Source organism: Daphnia pulex, chromosome 5 (assembly GCF_021134715.1).
Source record: "Daphnia pulex isolate KAP4 chromosome 5, ASM2113471v1".
In the NCBI taxonomy this organism is placed as follows: domain Eukaryota; kingdom Metazoa; phylum Arthropoda; class Branchiopoda; order Diplostraca; family Daphniidae; genus Daphnia; species Daphnia pulex.
The window spans coordinates 3356285-3374845 of NC_060021.1; the positions used below are offsets into that span (position 1 = coordinate 3356285).

General features: G+C 39.2%; 1 protein-coding gene across 4 annotated transcripts; it reads left to right on the forward strand.

Moving 5' to 3' along the window:
• The first annotated feature begins 3892 nt into the window (after positions 1-3892).
• Positions 3893-8817, forward strand: LOC124193782. Of its 4 annotated transcripts, none has more exons than XM_046587743.1 (5): positions 3893-6205; positions 6266-6430; positions 6497-7375; positions 7632-8587; positions 8673-8817. In XM_046587743.1, exon 1 carries the CDS (start codon positions 4001-4003, stop codon positions 5036-5038), a length of 1038 nt encoding a protein of 345 aa, XP_046443699.1. In that variant the 5' UTR covers positions 3893-4000; the 3' UTR covers positions 5039-6205; positions 6266-6430; positions 6497-7375; positions 7632-8587; positions 8673-8817. The 4 variants fall into 4 exon arrangements, with proteins under 4 accessions (XP_046443699.1, XP_046443697.1, XP_046443698.1 ...); XM_046587741.1 differs by having other exon boundaries at positions 7632-8105; positions 8177-8817; XM_046587742.1 differs by having other exon boundaries at positions 7632-8105; positions 8180-8817.
• Positions 8818-18561: the final 9744 nt, after the last annotated feature.

The following is an 18561-nucleotide window of genomic DNA, read 5'->3' on the forward strand; positions in this document are numbered from 1 at the left end:
GTTGCTCGAAGACATTTTTTAAGTGTAAAAAGGGCTTTTTTTGCTTTCAATACTTTGTGCGCGATGAGAGATATCCACTTCAATCGATAGTCAAGAATGAAGCCGAGGAATTGGGTTCCAATTGAGGGAAAAATGTTGACATCATAGATCGACAAGCCTAGGCTTAAAGTAGCAAACTCCAACGCTTTGCGAGAAAATAGCGTAAAAATTGTTTTGATGGCATTGAGAGTCAGTTTGGATTTGACGCACCAGTTAACAATGGCTTTACAGACGAGCCGGAGGTTAGATAATAAAGAATATCAAATCCCAACTCAGCTGCCATCGCTAGATGACATCGAAAAATGTGTCGCGAAGGCAAAATTGGATATTCAGGAAGAACTTTCTTCACTCGGTATAAACTTTATTATCGATTTCTTTTTTTCTTGATGTGCGTCTAAATTTCGTTTGGGGTTTTTATTTCAGGCATTATTTCTGAAGAAAGCGATCAATTTTTGTTTGACGAGAGGCTGTCCGACAGGCTATTCTCAGGTAGTTTAGAATCGAAGTTGCATGTCGACGCCACAAAAGATAACGATGAAGACATCGATGAAGACAGTAACAACATTTTTCGCACCTCGACGAAGCGAATTTCACTGAATATTCGCACTGGTCGTCACAAAAAATTTAGAACGGACCGTATGCTTACATACCTAATAACAATGGGATCCAAGACTCGTAAAAAAGTGTGATTGTTTGGTTTGCTGAATCCGGTGTTCGTTGGCTCAGCAACGACCGGGTGTCTAGAGTGATGCAAACTGCCAACATAGCAGAGCGACAAAAATCGCTCGTTACATTTGTCGGGAAACAATCCGTGCGTCTGGGCGATTATTGCATATTTAAAAATAATGACAATGATTTTTGGGGAATATTCTGTCTTTGGCGTCGATTGAAGAAAATTCAACCCGAGGAAAAGTAGCTTGGGAGTGGGACGGAAAAGATGAAAAATCGCAGTTTTATGTTTGTAGTGGCATTTTGAACGCTTGGAGGGAGGTGAGTCGGAAGATTGACAGCATGTAACGATTTCTCCCACGGATTTCATTTTTGTAAAAAATATACATTTGCAGCTGCCCTCCACTCGAAATTTTAAAGTCCTCCAAATCTTCTGATATGAGATTATTCTTTCCATCGTCGGTTGTAATTTTCATCTCTCCTTTATTTGATCTCCTCTTCATCTCTCCTTAAATAATTCAAATAAATTCAAATCTTCAGGCAACGCAAAAGTAGCCATATTCAAATTTCGCGCGGTCATCGATAGTGAAATCTGACAACGTTTTCGACGTAAAAAAATGAGGGAGTAAGGCAAGAAAATGTGGTAAAAAGTGGGGTATTATCTTGTAATATTTCCAGTTTTCCCAATTTTTCGAATGGAAAAGGGGAGAAAGGTAAGAACAGGGATAGAATGAGAAATGGACATTTATTATTTATTATTATTTTTTTATACTTCTATAAATATTTTTATAAGACCAAGATAGCTATTTGATAGGGTTTTATTTCTAGTTTAAGATAGTATTTTTATTTTATAAAAAATGTTTTTTCTAAGTATTTGATAACTTAGTTTATTTTATGTTGTTGGGGTCCGGGTTAAATGGTACAGCCATCTGTTGCCAGGTAAATGACCAAAAAAGATCGAAAAAAAGACATCTTTACTTTTTTGATTGTATCTCCATTTATACTCAATAGAATGAAAAAATTACAGTAATTCTGAAAGAGAAATGAATTTCCTTTTCACTAGTGCGTTTTTCAATAAATTTAATCCATCCGATGCAGAGAAAAAAGGTGTTCCGTTTTGCCCCTGGCTCTGTTCCGCTTAACCCTAAATTTTTTTTCCTTCATTTTTTCCTTTTTACATTTGATTAAATAACTATTACATAGTTTGACGAAAAAATATGAAAAAATAAACTAATGTAGAGAAATGCATGGGAATCACTCCTATACTTTTATTTTAACTTAATTCTTCTATTTAAAAAATTTGCAGTGTAAAGAAAAAAAGTTTCCCACATAGCCCCGGTCTCCCCTACTTGCCAAAATCCACAACACGCAGGCCGTTTGCATGCATCATTTTCTCGTAGTCAACCAATCGGATATTCTATAGATAACGAAAAAATGAAGCGAATGAAACAATTGCGTGGACATCAATAAGAGGGACAACTTTTTCCAACATCACGTCCAGGAAAGGCATGTTGACTTCCTGACAAGAATCTTAAAAATAATCCTACGTCTAGCTCTCGCCCAATTATTAATAACAGTTCCCATGGTGACGGCTTTTACAGCCTTCAGATTAGCGAAGACGTGCAACAACGCAAAGAGAAGAAAAATTAGCCATGTAAACCTATGTGGAGGAAAGAAATTTCGATATCACTTGGTTTTTTAAAAAAATCAAATAGCAGAAAAACTAATACCAATTCGAAGCATGGAATCTATGGGTTTCTATATTCAAAGCAAAAAAATGTTTAATTCAAACAGAAAAAGGGAGAGTGAGGTATAAGATGCAGCATTATTGTCTCTCCTCCATTATTTAGATTATATAAGAGTGGTTCGCATTGGCCATTTATATGCAACTAATATTGATTGAGCATGCATGGAATCGACTTAAAGATCAGAACCCACGAAAGATGGAAAGCTATTTTCACCTTGTGTTAGCATAATCTCAACCACAATCTTATCGCTCGTATAGCGACGGTTGTATAAGTGAAATTTGAACTATAATTTCCATGTTTAAAACCATGCACAGCACTCACTGACTTAATACCTAATAGTTAAAGTAACGAAATCGCAAATTGGTTTATTCATTTTAATAAATCACGACTTTTTGTTCGTTTAGCAGATATTTTTTAGCTAAAAACTTCATGCTACGCCACAAAGTATGATATTAAAATTCTTATCCAAATAGGAAGATAAGGCTGAAGAAGGCTGGAAGATAAAATAGCATTGTGGCCATTTAGCGAGACAGTTATTAAACACTAACTTTGTCAGAGCCGATTCGTCATTAGGGGAGAACCGGGAAATTGGGGTAGTCTGTAAGTTGGCACCAACCGTTTTTCGTCCTCTTGCGACCGAGGGATTGCATTTTAAAAATTACCTGTTATGGTCTTTACTAATAAGCATCTTTAAAAAAATTAATGAAAGAGTCCAAGTAGTATGGGAACAACAAATAAAATAGTTTTTTGGCCCTTAAATCGTATCGCTTTTTTTTTTCTTTTGTGGAATTCCCTAGTTAACTTAAAATTTATTAAAAATAAGTTTCTGAAAGGAAATTATTTCCTCTTTTAGAAACCATATTTATTTTTATTGACAAAATTATTGTTTTAAAACGCAATAATAACAAATTCACCTTTTCTCGGGACAAATTGTGTTGCTGGGTTAGCGATAGGAGGGAAAATTTTTCTGAAAATTTTGGTTTATGCCGCCATCACCACTTGTTTAGCCCATAAATATAACATGGGTCGTTCTACCCCACAAACATGAGCAAGTTGCCCTGCGAATCGTCCAATTCCCCTTCATTTTTAAAGAGCTTTTGGTTTAAAACAAAGCAATTTGCCGTAAACTAAAAATATACTTTTTAAAGCTAATTTGTTCCTCTTTTTTAAGCATAGCGGGGATAAAAAAATATTGAGATATAAAGAAGTGGGGGCTCCAAACTAAAAAACCGTCAACTAGTGCAACTCTCACCTACTACCATAAAATTACCTATCGGAATCGTCGTAAAACTACATTCCAAATAGGATTGCGTAGCATCGCATCGCTATCATCGCTATCTTATTCAAACGCGCGTCAAAACGATAAAGATATGCGCTCATCAAGTGATAGCTTCCGAACAATACAAAAAAGATGCTCCTAAATGTGGATAAATTTTCTGGTTTTTATGCAGTTCCGTTTCGGTTACCAATCACGCCAGACTGTTCTTTTTATTTAAAAATATCATTTTTGAAATAGAATAAAATAATTTTCTGACTGGACTGAAATGTCCAGAAGTGGCCAAAGTAGTTCGACGTACACGAGAAAGTTGTACTTTGATCCTAAAGCGGACGAGCCGAAGGGAGACGGCTATTGGATAACAGATGAAGAACTACGTGACAAACTTTCGAATCTGGTGGACGTGTCCGAGAACATTGACGAAGTGAGGTATTACAGCAACCCGATTTACCCGTGGCAGGTGTCCAACAATCACCTCCATCATGCTTTCATCGTATTCCAAACGAAGAAATGGTGGTGGTCCATCGAGAAAAACAATGAAGGCGTCACAATCCAGCGCTCCAAAAATCAGGAAAGTGTTTGTGATATGTACAGGAGGGTGAACCGTACAACCGGGATAACTTCCTCGACAAACATCACATTGGTGAATAAATCCAGTGGATGCACGAAATTAAACGAGCTCATCAATTACCTCTGGAGGAAAGATTACTTGAATCAAGAATACGGCGTTCTTTCCTACAACTGTCAACACTTTGCTGATTTAATTTTCAAGCGGATAGCGGAGTCAAAAACTTTACAAGAGCTGGATGTTTATTTTGATTCGGCAGCTGATCAACCGTCGGGAACAAGTGGGATGGGATTCATCACTGTCGACGAACTTCTCAGCCGTGTTCATGATTTGAGCTCTTCTGATGAGATTCTAGTTAAAATTGAAATTTACAAGGCACCGATTAACTCGTGGCAGGTCATGGATGCATTAATGTATCACCTTTTCGTGATTTTCCAAACGAATGAGGACACATACTGGTCCATCGAGCGATGGCCGACTCGTTTCACGATGCAGCGAGCTAAAAATAAAGGCATTCTATTGACCGAGTGTGAACGAAACCCTCGGCCAGCAAACTGGTTCACTCCGGTCAAGGTTTATCAATCAGCAAATGCAAAAAGGATGCCCTTGAGTGCAGTCATGGACTTTATTTGGAAGAAGGACAAATTAAACGAGTCATATGACTCCTTAAGTAATAACAGCAAACATTTTGCCAGAAGTGTTTATAATCAGTTTCAAGACGGTTGCCAAGTTAAGTGAAACATATACATTTGTTATTTAACCGTATAAGTGCAACCATGTATAGAGCGTATAAGAATGTTGAAAAAAATAAACTAAGTAACCCCAGCGCTCGTAATGATTCAACATTATTGGAATCCTAAATTGAATTTACAAATATTTAACAAACGATCCACGATTCTAGTAGACCGAAATCCCGGAGCGGCTTTCCAGATCTAAATCCGGAGACGCACTTAAAAATATATAAAAAATATAGTCATGTTCGTCTCTGCACGCCCAATTTACCTGCGTTTGCAGAAAGACGAAATTCCCGCCCGTTTACGAGATATTAAGCGTTAAAGTTTTTTTTTTTGAATTTTGTCAGAAAGTGGGGGGACTTTTACATCGCTTTTCGGAAAAGCGGGGGAGCTAGAGTAAAAACTAATTTTATAGAAAGGTTTATTGCTATGTCAACCACCAAAATCCAAAAGGAATTTCCTTTCCGGATTTTATTGGGTGAGATATGACTAATTTTCTGAGAGGCTCATTTTTCCCTTTTCCCTCTCTGTCTGGCAGCCATTTTTTTGTACTCTCCGCCGCGCTCCTTGCGGAAGCAAGCAGAAGGTTTTATCTGTTGGCCTTCATTTTAGACCCATGAAAGCTATATCGGCCTTCATATTTAGTGGAACCAAGCTGGCTTCCGCAAGGGGCGCGGAGGAGAGTACAATAAAAATGGCTGCCAGATAGAGAGGGAAAAGGGAAAAATGAGCCTCTCAGAAAATTTGGGGAAATTTTTTCTGGTGATCCAACACACTACTCTTTTTACCTGGAGAGAAATCATCAATCATATCGGTAGCAGAGCTTTCTGCAACCATACTTAAAGAGAACAAAATTCCTAATGTTCAATTCGCCCCAGTCTTCAGAAAACATCCAGCATTATTATGACCTCAGCTTGCGCTTACCCAGGGAATGCAAGACAACAACCAAGACATCATAATTCCTTCGAACACCAAAAGAAACAATCTGCTTGGAATGACAACGAACTGGGTGAAAAGATCCAAGTTCAGTTATGCTGTGACAGACTTTACTGTGAGTGAAGAAAAAAAAAAATTCCGTGCCATCACAAAGATCATGTAAAGGCAGTTGACCAAGATTGTATTGAGCAACGACGGATATTGGAAGATTTCAAATTTTACAAGACAGGTCATGGTAGGTATAAAAACTCAATAGATTGTATTTGACGTGTATTATACTATTTAAATGTTACAGGATTTCCATAAAGAGCTGAAGCCTGTTGCAGAAAAAACACGAGAAAACATTTCCAACGCAGTAGCTATAGTCAGCAGCAGCAGTGATGAGGACAATGACCGAGGCAATGACATAGTCAAAAGCGATGGAAACCAGGATGGGAACATTTCAAATAGTGATGCTGAGGTATGGAATGTTAAACAAATTTAACAAATAGTGATTGTCATATCCCATATAATCATGTATTTTCAGGACTGCTTCTCACCAGGAAACCACAGCACTGGCTCACGAAGCTCGAAGTACTTGCAGCACCAATAATTCGTTCATCATCCCCAGCACTTCAACCCTCGATAAGACCACTACTGGGAAGACTGGAAGCGAGGCAAGAAGTAAGGACTCGACTGGAAGTAAGTCAAACAAAACTACTCCCCGAGCTGTCAAACGAACTGCTACACCAGAAAAGGCTATGGAGACCAGCAACATCATGTCGTCGAACACTGCTGCCACATCAACCTCAGCTATTCCTCCAGAAAAGAAAAAAAACTCGTAAACAGGCTAAACAACTCGCTAAACAGCCAAAGAAATCGAACACAGTTGCTGCCGATCCTTCGGCAGGGTTTTCGACTGAGTTGGATTTTTAAACACCGATGTTTCTATGCCGTCTAGAAGCATCGGTGTAACAAACTGGAACTCAAGAAACAAAAGACGGCAGATAGCATTACAAAAAGCAGCCTGTGTTAGTAAACCACTCAAAATAACGGAATTCTACTACCCTATTTTTCAGAAAATAAGTGAATTGGCTGAGACTCATTTTGACCTTAAAGAATCTCTAAGGATGATGACACAAAATTACCAAAAACTGAAAGAAAAGGACAGCAAACGTGATGAGACCATTCTTTCCAGTGGAACTGTTCTTACAAGAATGATCAACGAGTGCCTTCAACAAGAAAGTGCGTCGTCCAGAGGCCGGAGATATAAAGATGAAGTGTTGCTGAAGAACCGGAAAAAAATTGTGGATTTTAGGTGGTAGGAAGATGTACGAAATCATATACGCCAATTTCCGTGGCATTTTACCATGTCCAAGGACAATTCAAGTGAAACTATTGGAATACGACAACAGTGTAGCCGAAGGTATGTTTCAAATGCAAGTTTCTTTATGAATTTTATTAAAGGGAAGAGCGGGGTTGGATGAGACAGGGGTTGGATGGGACAGAGGGGTTTTATGTAAGTTCCTCTAATGACAGGAAAATTTCCTTTTAGCCCCGTATTAATAAGTGTGTGATGCATATACTCACAATTTTTTTATATTTCCAACCATTACTTCTATGGGATAACCCCTCTGTACCATCCAACCCCGCTCTCCCCTAACTCATGTCGTGATTAATAGGAAAGGTAAATGGCGAAGGATTAAGAGATTACCTTGTTGCCGAAAACCTACCCTTTGTTGTTATTGCTATTTCTGAAGATGCAACAGCTTTAAAAGGATGTCGGAAATATTCAGCAAAACGGAACTCTGTCATCGGAAATAGCCTCCCTCTTGGTTCAACCGGCCTTCCAAATGCTGAAGACGCTGTTGTGAACAGCGCAATTGAAATCATAAAAATTATTTCCCAACTGAGGGCTACTGTTGTTTTCATCGTAATGGCTTAACCATTGGCAGACTCCTTTCCGCCTATGAGAATATGCACTTTTGGGAGTGATAACAGGTTTACCTACAACGACGTCCGTAATCGACTTCACACCATACAATTGGAACTGAAGCAGTTTGGTATTGAAATCCTAACATATGGTGCAGACGGTGACTCGAGAGAATTGAAGATGATGCGCGAACACTTAAAGCTAGGATTGGTCCCCAAAACAAGTAATGTACTAATTTTAAAGATACCACGTATGTATATTTATGTCCATTTGTTTCTCTGTTGCGATATTCAGCAGAGGATCTAAATGGTTTGCAGCAGAACATTACAAAGTACGATCCCTGTTCAGGATGTTGTCCATGAAGGAGTGAAATTACGCACAAGGTTCCTTAAAATCACCAAAAATGCCAAATTGATAATTCCCATTGGTTCAAACCTTGTGAGTCCCAATCACATCTCCCTTTTACTAGAAATCGTGTCTAAAGAGAAGCACGGTCTCCACAAATCTGTTATGAATCTTGAAGACAAGATGAATTACGACGCCGTCGTTCGTCTTTGCAGTTCAACAGTACAAAATTTATTGAAGAAAGCACGCCCAGGATTCGAACGCTACTTGTTTTACCTGAAAGTCATCCAGTTCATCTTATCTTCCTACACTGAAAAAGATTTGTCACCAAGGGAAAGAATCTACCGCATCTGCTATGCGGTACTAGCCTTTCGATATTGGCGTTTTTGGCTCAAGTGTCCACTGATGACGTCTTTTATTTCCCTCAATTCATATATGTGTGCAGAAATTCTTGCACAATCTCTGATTCCAATCGTAGTAAAACTTAAGGCTGAAAATAAGCCAGAGTTACTTACCACATGGCTCATGAACAGTCAGAATTGTGAAATGTATTTCAAGGCTCTGAGATCGTATACACGTGTCGGATCTACGATGACAAATTTCATTTTGGAAGTTATAGATGAACGAGGTACAGAGGTGCCTTACTTTATCGAACAATCATTTGAAAATAATTATATTGTACTAACAAATTGTATGCTTCTATCTTAAATGTAGGTTGACTGCAATATTCGAGCCACTGCTGAGGGTCACCAAGCAGGCGTAATATATCCAAGATATCAAAATATGTTACAAAGAAGTGGAGGATTAACTAATGCTTTAACAAGCGATCTCCCACTCAACCGGACCGAAATACCCTCTTTCTGGTGGAGGTACTAACGAATCAGATAATATCGAGTAAGAGGGCCAACTCCATATTCACCTAACAGAAAAACAGTAGTCGACACAGTTGAATGTAACGAAACACTTGATGTAGGGAATTGGGCAATTTTTCGCTCTACCCCTGGGAGTGCAGTTCGTGGAGTTAGTTTAACTGAGACTGAGCAGCATCTATTGGGATAATAATATAACGCTACCTATTAGGTAGAGTTATTGGATTTTCCGAATTGGATTTATCAAAGAAGTCCAGCTCTGAGATTTTGCAGGAAGAGTTTTGGAGAAAGAGTAATAAAGTCCAGACATTCCAGACAAAATTGGGGTTTTATGCCATTGGTACCGGCTTAATAGAGAAAAAAAGTACCGGGGCAATTACCAAGCTTGTGGTCAATTCGCACGGTTTTCATGATTGTAATACATATGTGTGCACTGTAGGGGAGACCGGGGCTATGTGGGACAATTTTTTTCTTTACGCTGCCAATTTTTTAAATAGAAGAATTAAGTTAAAATAAAAGTATAGGAGTGATTCCCATGCATTTCTCTACATTAGACTATTTTTTCATATTTTTTCGTTAAACTATGTAATAGTTATTTAATTAAATGTAAAGAGGAAAAAATGAAGGAAAAAAAATTATTAGGGTTAAACGGAACAGAGCAAGGGGCAAAACAGAAAACCATTTTTCTATGCAACGAACGGATGAAATTTATTGAAAGACGCACTAGTGAAAAGGAAATTAATTTCTCTTTCAGAATTACTGTAATTTTTTTCAATCTATTGAGTATAAGTTGAGATACAATCAAAAATGTAAAGATGTCTTTTTTTCGATCTTTTTTGGTCGTTTACCTGGCAACAGATGGCTGTACCATTTAACCCGGACCCAAACAACATCAAATAAACTAAATTATCAAATACAGATTTTTTATAATATAAAAAAAAATATATCTTAAACTAGAAAGAAAACCCTATCAAATAGCTATCTGGGTTTTATAAAAAATATTTATAGAAGTATAAAAGAATTAAAAACTAAACGTCCAAATTTTTTTTTCCGATTCCATTTTTTTGTTTTTCCCAAAAAACTCGCAAAATTAATCAGAAATTCAGGAAAAAAGTTAATGGAATAAATAAAACATCATTTAAAATACGCTGTATTTATTTCAGAATTTATAAACAAATTGTACCTATCAAAACTGCCCTGTACATTTTAGCCCCGTGTCCCACATAGCCCCGGTTTCCCTACCTTCACCGGCATTTAACGGATTGCAATCATTCTGTGTTTGGCAAAGACACAGCCCATAAAATTGATCTTTTTTTAAAAAATTGTAAGTCTATTTCCTCATAATACACTTAGAATTAGAACCATAATATGTTTTTTTTTATTTCTTTTCTGCCAATCTACTAAAATAAATTAATAGTGGACCTATCTTCATATTTTTCTATCCTAAAAATAAAGTTATTTTTAAGCCAAAGATCTTTGAATCTAAGCCAAAAGTACTGAATCTAAGCCTACATCTTTGAATCTAAGCCTAAATCTTTGAATCTAAGCCTAAATCTTTGAATCTAAGCCAAAATCCTTGAATTTAAGCCTAAATCTTTGAATCTAGGCTCAGTTGCAAATTTTCAAAATTCGACCTAGAAATTTTGGATCAATGGAGAATCGTCAGGTGCCAACTTACCCCGTAGGTGGGGCAAGTTGGCAGACATTTTTGCAGTTTTTCTCAATTTCACAATTTCGTGTAAATGAACATTGTAAACAAATACGATCAATTCATAGAAAATCGAAATCTGAATTTGATTTATTCATTCAATTTACAAAACGTGTGGTAAAAAAATTCAAATAAATTCACAAAAAGTGACCCTGCCAACTAGCCCCCCTCTCCCCTACTGATTGCTTTTGAGACATGGGTGATTTTCTTAATTCTAAAATAATTCCATCAAACAAATCTATTGTCACTAAAGTAGGCATAATTCCCAAAAAGGCACAAAACTGAAAATACCATGGAACTCCTTGTGCAATGTTCATGGAAGCAACACCAGCAAAATGTAATGTCTTGAGCGCCATTTGCGTACCCGCTACCCGGTTCTCCAATACTTTTTGCGCAGAGTGCTCCAACGGCGGAACCTCGACAAATGATTTCTAGTTGTTTTTCTAAGGGGAAAAAAAATTCAAATTTCACCTAGCTCAATTTTAGCCTTGTTGTACTTTTCCTTCGAAAAGTCACCGAATTCCACCAACTGGCCAACGGTTATCCCGGGGGGTTGGCAACTCAAAATTTGGGTGTACGAGGATTCGGAATCTCAAAGATTCTAAAGATTCTACAGTTTCTGAGAGATTCTACGAGGTTTCTATGAGATTCTTAATCAAGTTTCCCCCAAAATTCCGCTAGGGGCGCTACTAGCACGATACCCTTCGGGATCGTTACACGGTCCCTCCGGTAATTTAAAATTGTACAGCGAAATCAATTTCGCTAGACCCTAAGACTCTAAGGGTGACTTTAAAGCCGATTTTATTTTGATTTTGTTGTCCGAAGACTACTGAGTCAACCGTCGACCTCCGGCTTTAAAATTTTTTGAATGTTGACTCTCTAGACCAGTTTCCGGCCCTTAAAATCGCATCAACCGACAACCCGCTCTTGAACCCGCAAGCGCCCGCTAGCTGTCGCTTTCGAAGCGGCCGCGCTTCTCGTGGAGTGCGCCCCAAATGTATCCGTGTCGACTCCGGCGCATCTCAAAGAGGTTTTTATCCAGCGACTCACGGAATTGGGTGCCACCGGCTTATGCGGCGCGATAACGGCTATGACTAGTCTTTCGCTGTTAGTTGCCGAACGAAACTTCTGCGTTCGCTTTACGTAGTTTTGAACTACTAAAACTGGGCAAAGCAATGCACTCGGGCACATTTAAATTGAAAAATACTGTAATAGTCCGCTGTGTTGCGCTTTCCTTGGTGCTATTCATGTAAGGATTCTGAGATGCGCCTTTCTATTTTGATCTGGGTCAAAGTTGATCCAAGTGCCTTTCTCTTTTGTGACCTGTTGTGACCTACCTATTTCCCTTTCTCTTGACCTATTATTACTCACTTTCCCTTGACTTGTTTTGACCTTTTTTCAGTATAAAACCCGACGCAGAGTCTCATTCTATAGTTCAGTCTTTTTGACTCACCCGTCGCAGAATGTCACTTTGTAGCTCAGTGTCTCACTACTGGCTCACTCGTCACACCTCTCGGGTTTATTCTTCATTTCATTATTGTTTCCATATTCATGTATTCGCCCGTCTCATGCTAGAGAAGCCTTGCGCTTCGCATGTAGTCACGTAAAGCCAATGTGAACAATAAAATTCTTTTCACCTTTAAATTATTCTATAAAAACCTAGGCAGAGGGGAACCGGAAGGCAACATAACACAGAACATAGGCCCGTATGGACCTTCTTCTTACTTAGTCAGCGGGTTTCTTCTTAAGAGTAGATGCCAACAGTACTGCAACTGGGAGAATGCTTAATCAGTTCACTAAGTCAAACTCCCGGTGCTAGTCCCGTGGGTGAACGCTCACACGACGCACCTATTCACCCACGAGCCCTTAATGGGGAAGTATTTAATCAGCAATGGTTATTCACAATCAAAGATTCACACATGTAAATAAGGTTTAAGATGAGCGAGTCACGAATGGGGTTCACAATAAGAATCTTCTTTTCAATCAGGAAGGAACAGTCAAACTGAACTGAGTTGTCCTTTTCACATCTTTATAGGAGAAAGAAAACGTCATACCTCTTTCCGCTTCGCAACGTCCGAATGGCGTTCGGGTTAAGGACGGCCCGACTATCCCTACTTTCTCTCTTGGTTGTACGGCCGTCGTCGGCTCTAGAGTTGGGACTTTCAATTGCCCTTGGTGCTGTCGATTTTTCTTTACATATTCTTTAAGTTGACGATTGAGCGGAAATAGCCACACGGCCTATCCATTCAATTCGTTACACTATAATGGAGAATTTGACGCCGCTTTCTGAAAAAAAAACGAATTCATAGCCGATCGATGCTATTTCTGAGACCCTCATTAGTAATGAGAGCCAACGCCACTAATGTCACCATTTTGCTGGCCAACTGGGCCAACGATAGGGTACGATTCTCTCCTAGCGAAACGAAGTAGTTTAGTACTGGATTGGGGTCCCACACAATGTTATATTTGGGTCTTAGGGGGTTAATATTGTAACGTACTAAATAGAGGGTGTATAAAAGGGGGTGTATTACTAAGGCTACATTCTAGTACAATCACTGTAAGGCAGCCGCGGACAGCCAGGGAACAGCCCGATCAGTCTGACGCTCAACGCTTAAATACCCGGCAAGGCCGGCACAGTCATGCAATACGTCCGGTTGGACTACATACCAGTCGTCTCATATAGCGTAGTCATTGACCACGCGATAATATTGTAACACCCTTTGAACAGTCTTGTGACCAACTTTTTTCGTTCCACAATTTTAAATTGTTCCCCAACCGGCATGTCTTCTATCATCCCTAACGCCTTCGATAGCATAGATCTGGGCACATTCACCGTGCTATATGATTTCACACCAATTTGTGGGCTCCGCCGAAACCGAAGTAAGCTCATTAGATCTAGTTCCCCCGCAATGATTTATGTACGCCGAAGCCGATGCATTCTCCAGATAAATCCGGATTGAAATGCTTGACGACTTAGCCGCAAACGTCTGCACAGAAAATAGCGCCCCCATTAGCTCCAACTCATAATGTCTTTTCGTGTAAGCTATTGTCCAAGACCCCCTGATTTTGACCCCAATACAACGAGCTCCACAGCCAGAAAACGAAGCATCCGTATAAATCTCTAGATCCGGAACATCGGGGAAAAATAACTTGTCGCGATCTACTTTTAAACTAGAAATCCTTTTAAATTGCAAATCTAGCCACGCTCCCTCCGAGAGTACACATTTAGTTTTTAAGTCATAGTCAGCCCGTCGCGCTCGACTAATATAAAACCTCTGCATACTTCTGAAATGCGATTGGGCAAAGGGAATTGCCGGAATGGCCGACGTAAAATTTCCCATAATGCTGGCTAACACAACGAAATTGAGTCCATCGCGAGCGCTGATTCGCATATGGATTTAACTGCCAATGCTTTGGCAGACAGAGGGGCAAAAGAATATCGACAGGAATCCAACATCCCCAAATATTCTAACTTTTGGGTGGGATCTTTTGGGTTTTCTCCCAGTTGTTGTGTTATCGTGCCCTTCTTTCCGCGACCACTAGATGTCGTGCGGCTTGCAAGCGTTGGGACTTGTAGGCAGCGAGTGGAAAGAAGGGCAGTCTCTTTTCAGCTCGTGGTCGTAAGCCTTGTTTCTCGTCTCTCTATTCCAATACAATTACTTAACCGGAGATCGTTTTCGTAGACTCACTCATCTAACAAAAATTAGTTGGATACCTTTTGTTTGTTTTATTTTTGAAAACGTTTCCTTTCTCCACTTTGCCTTTACTACCTTGCTTCTTCTTCCTTGGCTTAATGTTAATCCTCTCGATTCCTTTATGGAAAGATATTAAACGGGCTTTGTACATCCCCCAATTATTAACTCGAAGAGGGGGTTCCTATAATTTAAATCCAGTCAATTAAGAACTTTTTTATAGACCATTTCACTCACACTTTTGAAGGGGATCGGGTTGTGAATCACTGCACAGAAAAATGTGTATGTTGGGGAGCTCTTTTTCTGGGGCCCATTCCAGGTTCCAGAGTTTTAGAATTACAGCAAAGGTTTCCCTTTTTGCAAAGAGCTTGGATTTGAGCAAGGGCGCGAGTTCCGTAGGCGGGATGTCATTGGGACCCGCCGCTAGCAGGCCGTAAGCCATGGTCAGCATCAGGCCAGAGGACGAGCGACTGTCGTGACACGCAAAAACTGTAGACGACTCTTTGATGGAAGTAAGCAACTCCAAGTTTAAGGCTTGAAGGCCGGTCAGTTTTTCCATCGGAAAAGCGAACGAGAAAGCAGAAAATTGTAAGACGATCTCCGCTCTGTGGTATAAAAGCTTTGAGCTGGATGCCCGTTGCAACGCCTGGTTTACGGCGTACAAAGCTGCTTGGGACTCGGTGGCACAGGCTGGAAGAATGCCGCTCTACACTTCTTTGGTACCAGCATGATTGATGGTAAGGACGCAAAAACTAAAAGCTTTGGCCCTACGGGTGTGACACGCATACAGGCGCAAGGTCTTGGCGTCGGTGGGGCATAGAGGGAGGTCCTCCTCTTTACTTACAACGTGGCAATCACAGGTCAGAGACCAAGGGGGTTCCTTATAAGATGATGAGCGAAGCGACGGTTCGAATTTTGACTGAAGTGAGCCATAAGGGAAATGTTGAGTAGTCACCTGAACGAGGAGTCCACGAACGGTATCATGGAGTTTGAACGGAACCTCAACGTCGATAATTGCAAGATACGTAGATCAATCGGAATGATATTTGCGATAACCAGTAAAGCGTCGGTGGGGGCTGATTTGAACGACTTGGTGATGGAAATCGAAATTGACCGCTGAATAGCTCTCAGCTTTCTGACACCGCACTTGGTGTTGAGGAATGATGCCCACACCGAGCACCCATATAAGACAATCGGGTCAACTGTAGCAGCAATAAGGAAGCGCAGACGATGTGCATCAGCCCCCCCCCAAGTTGCTCGAAGACATTTTTTAAGTGTAAAAAGGGCTTTTTTTGCTTTCAATACTTTGTGCGCGATGAGAGATATCCACTTCAATCGATAGTCAAGAATGAAGCCGAGGAATTGGGTTCCAATTGAGGGAAAAATGTTGACATCATAGATCGACAAGCCTAGGCTTAAAGTAGCAAACTCCAACGCTTTGCGAGAAAATAGCGTAAAAATTGTTTTGATGGCATTGAGAGTCAGTTTGGATTTGACGCACCAGTTAACAATGGCTTTACAGACGAGCCGGAGGTTAGATAATAAAGAATATCAAATCCCAACTCAGCTGCCATCGCTAGATGACATCGAAAAATGTGTCGCGAAGGCAAAATTGGATATTCAGGAAGAACTTTCTTCACTCGGTATAAACTTTATTATCGATTTCTTTTTTTCTTGATGTGCGTCTAAATTTCGTTTGGGGTTTTTATTTCAGGCATTATTTCTGAAGAAAGCGATCAATTTTTGTTTGACGAGAGGCTGTCCGACAGGCTATTCTCAGGTAGTTTAGAATCGAAGTTGCATGTCGACGCCACAAAAGATAACGATGAAGACATCGATGAAGACAGTAACAACATTTTTCGCACCTCGACGAAGCGAATTTCACTGAATATTCGCACTGGTCGTCACAAAAAATTTAGAACGGACCGTATGCTTACATACCTAATAACAATGGGATCCAAGACTCGTAAAAAAGTGTGATTGTTTGGTTTGCTGAATCCGGTGTTCGTTGGCTCAGCAACGACCGGGTGTCTAGAGTGATGCAAACTGCCAACATAGCAGAGCGACAAAAATCGCTCGTTACATTTGTCGGGAAACAATCCGTGCGTCTGGGCGATTATTGCATATTTAAAAATAATGACAATGATTTTTGGGGAATATTCTGTCTTTGGCGTCGATTGAAGAAAATTCAACCCGAGGAAAAGTAGCTTGGGAGTGGGACGGAAAAGATGAAAAATCGCAGTTTTATGTTTGTAGTGGCATTTTGAACGCTTGGAGGGAGGTGAGTCGGAAGATTGACAGCATGTAACGATTTCTCCCACGGATTTCATTTTTGTAAAAAATATACATTTGCAGCTGCCCTCCACTCGAAATTTTAAAGTCCTCCAAATCTTCTGATATGAGATTATTCTTTCCATCGTCGGTTGTAATTTTCATCTCTCCTTTATTTGATCTCCTCTTCATCTCTCCTTAAATAATTCAAATAAATTCAAATCTTCAGGCAACGCAAAAGTAGCCATATTCAAATTTCGCGCGGTCATCGATAGTGAAATCTGACAACGTTTTCGACGTAAAAAAATGAGGGAGTAAGGCAAGAAAATGTGGTAAAAAGTGGGGTATTATCTTGTAATATTTCCAGTTTTCCCAATTTTTCGAATGGAAAAGGGGAGAAAGGTAAGAACAGGGATAGAATGAGAAATGGACATTTATTATTTATTATTATTTTTTTATACTTCTATAAATATTTTTATAAGACCAAGATAGCTATTTGATAGGGTTTTATTTCTAGTTTAAGATAGTATTTTTATTTTATAAAAAATGTTTTTTCTAAGTATTTGATAACTTAGTTTATTTTATGTTGTTGGGGTCCGGGTTAAATGGTACAGCCATCTGTTGCCAGGTAAATGACCAAAAAAGATCGAAAAAAAGACATCTTTACTTTTTTGATTGTATCTCCATTTATACTCAATAGAATGAAAAAATTACAGTAATTCTGAAAGAGAAATGAATTTCCTTTTCACTAGTGCGTTTTTCAATAAATTTAATCCATCCGATGCAGAGAAAAAAGGTGTTCCGTTTTGCCCCTGGCTCTGTTCCGCTTAACCCTAAATTTTTTTTCCTTCATTTTTTCCTTTTTACATTTGATTAAATAACTATTACATAGTTTGACGAAAAAATATGAAAAAATAAACTAATGTAGAGAAATGCATGGGAATCACTCCTATACTTTTATTTTAACTTAATTCTTCTATTTAAAAAATTTGCAGTGTAAAGAAAAAAAGTTTCCCACATAGCCCCGGTCTCCCCTACTTGCCAAAATCCACAACACGCAGGCCGTTTGCATGCATCATTTTCTCGTAGTCAACCAATCGGATATTCTATAGATAACGAAAAAATGAAGCGAATGAAACAATTGCGTGGACATCAATAAGAGGGACAACTTTTTCCAACATCACGTCCAGGAAAGGCATGTTGACTTCCTGACAAGAATCTTAAAAATAATCCTACGTCTAGCTCTCGCCCAATTATTAATAACAGTTCCCATGGTGACGGCTTTTACAGCCTTCAGATTAGCGAAGACGTGCAACAACGCAAAGAGAAGAAAAATTAGCCATGTAAACCTATGTGGAGGAAAGAAATTTCGATATCACTTGGTTTTTTAAAAAAATCAAATAGCAGAAAAACTAATACCAATTCGAAGCATGGAATCTATGGGTTTCTATATTCAAAGCAAAAAAATGTTTAATTCAAACAGAAAAAGGGAGAGTGAGGTATAAGATGCAGCATTATTGTCTCTCCTCCATTATTTAGATTATATAAGAGTGGTTCGCATTGGCCATTTATATGCAACTAATATTGATTGAGCATGCATGGAATCGACTTAAAGATCAGAACCCACGAAAGATGGAAAGCTATTTTCACCTTGTGTTAGCATAATCTCAACCACAATCTTATCGCTCGTATAGCGACGGTTGTATAAGTGAAATTTGAACTATAATTTCCATGTTTAAAACCATGCACAGCACTCACTGACTTAATACCTAATAGTTAAAGTAACGAAATCGC